General features: G+C 56.5%; 4 protein-coding genes across 4 annotated transcripts in view, besides 1 other annotated feature; all 4 read right to left on the reverse strand.

Annotated features, from left to right (window-relative positions):
- Positions 1 to 654: 654 nt before the first annotated feature.
- On the reverse strand, positions 655 to 3,810 carry Tco025E_02332 (uncharacterized protein; the record flags this gene model as incomplete). Its single annotated transcript, XM_029369260.1, has 1 exon — positions 655 to 3,810. One exon carries the CDS (start codon positions 3,808 to 3,810, stop codon positions 655 to 657), a length of 3,156 nt encoding a protein of 1,051 aa, XP_029230624.1.
- A 26-nt stretch (positions 3,811 to 3,836) lies between these two features.
- Positions 3,837 to 3,866: a microsatellite.
- Positions 3,867 to 4,106: 240 nt separating this feature from the next.
- Positions 4,107 to 4,424, reverse strand: Tco025E_02333 (putative transmembrane protein; the record flags this gene model as incomplete). Its single annotated transcript, XM_029369261.1, has 1 exon — positions 4,107 to 4,424. The coding sequence occupies one exon, from the start codon at positions 4,422 to 4,424 to the stop codon at positions 4,107 to 4,109; it is 318 nt and encodes a 105-aa protein (XP_029230625.1).
- Positions 4,425 to 4,726: 302 nt separating this feature from the next.
- Tco025E_02334 (uncharacterized protein) lies at positions 4,727 to 5,731 on the reverse strand (the record flags this gene model as incomplete). The annotated part of the gene is made up of 1 exon (XM_029369262.1): positions 4,727 to 5,731. The coding sequence occupies one exon, from the start codon at positions 5,729 to 5,731 to the stop codon at positions 4,727 to 4,729; it is 1,005 nt and encodes a 334-aa protein (XP_029230626.1).
- Positions 5,732 to 6,480: 749 nt separating this feature from the next.
- Positions 6,481 to 6,895, reverse strand: part of Tco025E_02335 (uncharacterized protein) — a gene marked incomplete at both ends in the record, with an annotated part of 1,857 nt that continues 1,442 nt past the window's right edge. The window contains one exon of the mRNA XM_029369263.1: positions 6,481 to 6,895. This exon is cut by the window's right edge and continues 1,442 nt beyond it. Coding sequence (XP_029230627.1) covers positions 6,481 to 6,895 — 415 coding nt within the window.

Genomic DNA, 6,895 nt, shown 5'->3' on the forward strand with positions numbered 1-6,895 from the left:
AACGGCGTTCAATCGTCACTGGCACGTCGGATTGAAGGGCTAACTTCGTGAACAATAGGTGATCATCATGACAAGCAGAGAACTCGCGGCAATGGCTCTTCGTCACCGCTATCACAGGGCACAACTATGGCATGTTGCAGCAGGCTCTGTTTACACGGGCACGTTTAGGCGCACGGTGCTTCAGTGCAGAGAGGCAGCGGGCAGGGATGTAGACAATGACACAGAGAAGGGGGAGAGAGGGGCATCAGTCACAGAAGTGAACGGCGTTCAATCGTCACTGGCACGTCGGATTGAAGGGCTAACTTCGTGAACAATAGGTGATCATCATTGTTGTGCAAGTAAGCCGCATTATGAAAGTTGCTTATACATATATATTGGTGGCTTGGAGGGCATTGTGCTACCTAGTTCCCTAGAAGCAGTAAGGAAGGAAAAGGACACCTCATTTGTAAAGCCCAAAGAGAACTGGCCAATAGCACCCCGAAAAACCGCAGCAACTGCCATTATTATTATTGTTGTTTTTTTTTTTTGGAAGGGGGCTGCGTTCGTGCCTATAGTGGATATGTGTGTGGCAACTTGCTCGCCAAGCCCTTAATTTCGTCTCCGCAATTTTATCACGAGTGGGACAGAAGTGGTGCGTGCTGCGATGACTCGCCTTTACGCAGGAGGAGCGAGTGTCATGGAAAACACATGCTTCCCCCTAAGAAGTGCGACGACGTCCCTGCTGTTCGTCACCTCGGTGCCGTCAATCTGTACAACACGCCAGCCAACAACGCTGCAAGGCTCCCCAACCCCCGCTGCCCGAAGCGCCACCGAAAACGGAGTGTCGTTCGCGTTTTTCCCAGTGGAGCCGTCATCGGGGCCGGCCCTGTGGTCTAAGCCAGACAGTCGGCGTATTGCTGGACGCTCCCCGTAGAGGGAAAACCCCAGCGGTGTGGTTGCGCTAGATCGCTTGGCGTGAATTGTGAGGGTGTCCACTACGGCCGCTCCCTCTGATTGCGTGGCTGCCCCGACAGAGCCGTCCGTGGCGGCATCGGCGTCCATTAGGCGCTGCATCGTCTTTTTTGCACTCCGCCTTCTCCGCTGCTTCTTGACATGAAACAGCAGGCTGTGGCGCACTGCAAGCAGACAGGTTGCCTCCAGCCGCGCCAGAATGCAGTGATTCGCCCGCTTGAGGTGTGTGCGACGCGTGCGGTCGAGCCCCTCCACCTCCGCCGCCAATCCGGGAAAGCTCTTGTGCAGCGTGCGTGCCATGTTTCGCGCCCACACCCGCTGCTGCTTCGCCGGTGACGAGGCCTCGCCAGACGGTAGGCGGGCGGGTCGCTCCTCCCTCCGCAAGCCATCGCGGTAGCAGCGGAGGACGTTGGTCACCACGTACAGGCGCAATGCGACGTAGCCAAGGGCCCGCCCAAAGTGCCGCAGCGTCCCGCCCACGGAACCCACGCGAACAAGGGCGGACGCCGCTGCATCGTCGGCGTCTGAAGACTTTAGCCGCTGCTGCAGCCCCTCTGTCAGCTCGCGGTTCTGACACAAAACAAACACCATCTCCTGCAGCTGGAAAAGCGGCATCCACAAAAACGAGGGATGCAAGACGTGGGCATGAACAACGCTTAGAATCGATTGTGCTTGCCGCCGCTCTTGTCGTTCGTCCGCCAACTCACCTGCGCATGACATGCCCGTAAAGCACCGCAGCACTTTTTTGCTGCGCAGATGCCACAACTGCTTCGCTGTGTTGTGATCCAGAGCAAACAGAACCTCCTTGACGTAGGAGGACACCACTGAGCCGTCAATCGCATCGACAGAGCCGCCCAGCCCACCACCAAGCAGCGATTGGTGATCACGACGATACAGCGAGAGAAAAAACGCCACCTCCGTCGCCTGTGAAAGGCTCACTCCACACACACGAAACGCCGACTTTACTCCGCGGCGCCGCTCCTCCCCGTCACCGTCCATGAGGTCACTCACCTGCTTGAGTGCCAGAAAGCAATGAAGCGAGCTCGTCAGCACCGCCGTTCCTGCGCTGTCAATGTAGTGGCGGCGAAGCAGTGGAAAGAAGGAGGTTGATATGCCACGCACAAACCGATACACAGAGCACTCAATAAATGAAACGTCACCCTTTTCCTCATAGACTTGTGTGACCGCAGACGTATCGTGCGACGCATACATTCGTAGGTACGTGTGCACGAGAGAACTCACCGCAACACGCAAGGAGGACGCAGCCTGCAGCACCGCCTCCCACTGCACATCCGCTGCTGCGCCCGCTCTTCGGGCACCCACTCCTGCGCGAGAAATATCCGTTGGGATTGTCAGTTCCCGGCCCGTCTTTTTACACGCAGCAAAGTAGATTTCTACCTCCATCTCCAATACAGTGCGGCACAAGACAGCATGAGGCATCACCATTGAAGCCGTTGCTGTAGCCCCGTTTCCTTGCCAGGCAGCAAACTTGCTTACAATACGCTCCAGCAAGCGAAGAAGCAGCAAGGACTTCTCCGGGTTTAACTCAAAAAACTTGTCGCCTTCACCCACTTGCAGCTCGCCTCTCAAGTGGGCGTAGCGAAGGTTGAGCGAGGCATGTACCGTGCGGTGCGTCATCACCTTGTCGTTTGAGCTGCGCTCCAGCGGAGGCGCCATCTTCTGCCAAAGTTGTTGCAGACACGAAACGAAGCGCCGCTCCAACTTCAATGGGGGCGCGTGAGGAAGTGAGGAGGCCGTCAGCAAGAGCCACATGACCATTGGGGCGAAGGCACATCCACCATCGGGCACCTCCCCGCTGCAAGGAAGGTTCGAGCTGCCCTCCATGACTGCAAGAAGACATTCAACAGCGAAAAGGACAGGGGAAAGCTGCGAAACATGTTCTGCGCCTTCTGCGAAGGGTGTTGCTCCCTCAACCACGCCTGCCAAGAAGGCGTGGGCCGCGCTCCATATAGATGCGACGCAGTCGTTTACGCGGCGCTCAAGCAAAAGCACTTCTTTACCGCCACGCTGCCTCACAGAAGGCCTCGAAAAGTGCCAATGCAGCTCATCCGCAACCGAAACCGTCATTGAAATGACCGTCGTGGCGCACAGACATAACGTCTGCCGACACGCCGCATCGCCTGGCTTACCGGGCCCAGCCTCTACAGTCATGCCAAACACGGAACGGCAGGTGTCATCGAGAGAGGCAAAGGCCTCCACGTGCATTTTGAGCCCGTCGTAGCGCCAAGCGTGAAGCTGATTTGTCTCGGCCGTACCACCCTCGCCAAGGTCCCGCCAACGGCGTTTGCCCTCTCGACGAAGCACGCGCAAGGACTCCCAAAGCGCCAGGGACAATGTGGCGAGTGCCCCGCCGCGTAACTCAATTTCAGAGAGGTGTTTCACCTGCCGAGTATGCAGGTTCGCTTCGGTGCGGAGGGCACAGCGGTGGAGCAGGGCCGCCACCTCGCAATTCCCGCTCTCCCTGTTCATCAGGCTGCCCGCTGCGGTTCCATCGCTCGCGGAGGGGGCGCTCAAACCTTGGCGCCCGATTGCCACTTTACAAAAGAGCGGCAGAAGCACAGGGAGCTTCATGCACGCGTCTGCAAGCCGGGTACGCGGTGTTGAACTGTTTTTTTCTGAGGCACCTGCTGGCGGCTTTTCACCCGTGGCGAGGCTGCGGACAAGTTGGTCCATGTCCCTCAGTTCAAACCCAAGTGAGTGGACAAGCCGCTGCAACGCCACATCCCCAGCCCCCTCGCATTCCTCCGCGGAGTCGGGCGCATCGGCAATAAAATTGACGCCTCTGCAGCGTCCTGCCCACTGCGGCGAGCACAGTGGCACCCACAGCCTTCGCCTCATCCCCTAGCTCGGGAAACGAAGAAGGGCAAGAAGAACAACAATAAAAAAACAACAACGCACTTACACGGAGGAAGTGCGAGCCTACCCCCCACAGCTGTGGGCCAACAAAACAGTTCCTAATTGAAACAATAAGAACGCATCTTTCCCCACATGTTTTTTTTATTTTTCCTAGCCCCTTTTTTCTACAGCCTCGATAAGGCACATCCCCAGTAAGGTGTAGGCCCCCTCACGCGCAGCAGACATTCGTGAGAGTGGCCACACCGACGCCCCAAGGCAAGAATCGTCACCGTCAGCCGCTAATAAAGAACAGAATTGGGGCCAAAGACCAGCAGAAAACTCAACGCATTCACCGAGGCAACAATCAGTGGGACCAATTTCCTGCCCTTGTAGTAGCGCTGCCCCATGGCAGAGGCGAGGAGAAGCGAGACGGCGGCAGCAAGCCGGTTGCCCACCTTGTCCTTGGGATCCCTCATCAAAAAGATGGTTGAGACACCCATCAAGGCACCACTTAATGAGCCCGCAATCAGGCTTGCCACACTCCCCTTGCGGTAACCCATGACGCCGCCCAGTGGCAGCAGAACAGTAAGCGAGCCAGCAACGTACTTACTTGCCATCGTGCTTGCTTCTTCTCAGAGTGACGACAACAACAAAAAAAAGAACTTGAAAAAAAAAACTATTTTTCTTGCTTTGTTTTTAGAGCTTTTTTGTTGGACTTTGATTGATTTCGCTTGAGTACGAAGAAAAGGGATAAAACAAGTGGGGAGTGCAAGATGACCCTTCACCGTCATGGGAACTGACCGGAAGCTGGTCAAGCGCAAGAGTTGCGCGTAATCGTCACCGTTGCAAGGAGAGCATCTATCGCACAGGGAAGAACGGCGTCGTTGGCTCCCGCAAGCCCACACGCATGCCTTCGCGGTCATGAGCTTCCACGCATCGCAGGCGGTAGGGCGGCAAGTAGCGGCGACACAACAGTCCGCCACTTCAGATTCATTTTCCTTGTGTAGAGGGTCTGGCGTATGTCATCCACGCTCTGCGGTGCCTTCGTGGGATGCAGGCGAATATCGTCGAGGGACGAAGCCCCCAGAACTGAAGTGTAGGTAGGACGTCCGCAGCGCTTTCCGCGCGTCGTTGTCGTCGTCGTCATCGGAACTGCTTCCGCCCCGTCCTGCAGCAAACCACACGCAACAAGAAGTGGGGCAGGGCTAGTGTATAAGTTTCTCCAGGCCTTCGGTCGCTCAACAACCTGCGTGGAGGTTACATAGTAATCAAGAAGACCCTTCGGGGCGTGTTGCGGGCCGCCCACGGACCACTGAGCTCCCCTCTCCGGCGAGGCCGGCGGAAGAGCATCCCGGCGCAGAGTTGTGGCCCCCTGCTCTTGCGGTTGCGGCACCGCACTTGTCGCCGGCACCTCACAGAGGACGGGGGGAGCCTCTGAAACAGCCGACACTTTTTCGGTGGCAGGCGCCTCTCCCACCACCGGCAGCCTCTCGGGGTGTGTGGAAAGGCGATCCCTCTCTGTTGCTACCGGTGCCGTATGGCCCTCGCCTCCCGCAAAGTCCTCCACCCTTCTCGAAAACGCCGTCCCATCCTCTGCCTCGACAGACCACATAATGCGCACCTTGCACAGAGCTGCCTCCCCTGCCTTTAGTGCCACTGTGCGAAAACCCACGCAGCGATTGACGCCGCCAATGGGGATCGCCTCGCTGCTTGCCAAGACGGTGTCCCCATGCAACACTGAGAGAAAAAGTGTGTCCGTCTCTGGCGCACTGCGAACCTCAAACTCTGACGGGAAATGTGCCACGCGGCGCCGGGCACCACGCCTGTGACAGTAAACCTCAAGACATGCTACAGGGCCTCCTCCCTCCGGAGGCTGCCCATCCATCCATTCGCACCCAAGCAGCTCCACGTGGTAGCGAAACATCTCATCTACTGTCAAAAACAAAACAAAAAAGAGAGGAGAGGGGGGGGTGAGAGGCCCACAGTTAGCAGAGTTCTTCGGCCAGTATCACACTGCGTGACGCCAAGAAGAATAGATAGAGCAACAAGTAAACAAGTGTGTGTATATTATTTGGATATTTTTTTTTGGCGGCCACGAGATCCCATTCGATGCAGAAGCAGGGAATGAGTATGTCTCTACGCCGCATCAAAATTGGAATACATGGATGAAGGTGCCATACGTAGCCGCAGCACACGTATACACGCAAACAGGATGAGAGGCTCAAGCGCGATGGCAGGCTTTAGAGCAACATCATACATGCAACACGCAGATAATAAGGAATAGGAAAAACGCGGAGCTGGCGCAAACGAGCTTGGGTGAAAGAGCCCATTGAAATCACTTCCTCAGCTGCTTCTTCTTCTTTGTCCATTGTTTCTTTAAGCTCACTTTTACATGGGAAAGTTGAAATTTTTTTTCGTTTTCCTCAACCCCGCTAAAGATTGCTTTTTCTGATTTTCCCCGCCCTTCACTTCTCAAGAAATTATGGCGCAGTAATTCCAGAAGCCCAAATTTACATAAAAGCCCCCGTGCCACAACACGAAGTAAAAAAGAAAGGGCCCAATGCATAATTAACGTTCACATATAAAAATAACACGGTCCGCCACTACAGTTCGCCTCCACCCGCCGCAGCTTCCCCTTCGGACACATGCTGTGGAACCTCATCGACGTTTTTTTTATTTCACTCTCGCCGCCCTTCCCAGAGGACGTAGCTTCATCATGTGACGGTTCCGATAATTCCTTATCGGAAGGCGCATGCTCCTTTGCCTCCTCTTGGTGTCCCACTGGTGCAGCCACCGCCTCCAGTTCGTGCTCGGCGGCCTGTTCGCCTTCGGGATGCGAAGACACCTTCGATGAGGCATGAATGCCCGAATGCGCCTCCGCTTCGTGCTCGGCGGCGACAGCGGCGGGCGCCTCGGCCTCCACCGGGTACTCCCCGCCCTCCACTGCTGCATGGGCAGACGCATGCTCCTTTGCCTCCTCTTGGTGTCCCTCTGGTGCAGCCACCGCCTCCAGTTCGTGCTCGGCGGCCTGTTCGCCTTCGGGATGCGAAGACACCTTCGATGAGGCATGAATGCCCGAATGCGCCTC

This window comes from Trypanosoma conorhini (genome assembly GCF_003719485.1).
Source record: "Trypanosoma conorhini strain 025E chromosome Unknown Tco_14.4_contig_00090, whole genome shotgun sequence".
NCBI lineage: Eukaryota > Euglenozoa > Kinetoplastea > Trypanosomatida > Trypanosomatidae > Trypanosoma > Trypanosoma conorhini.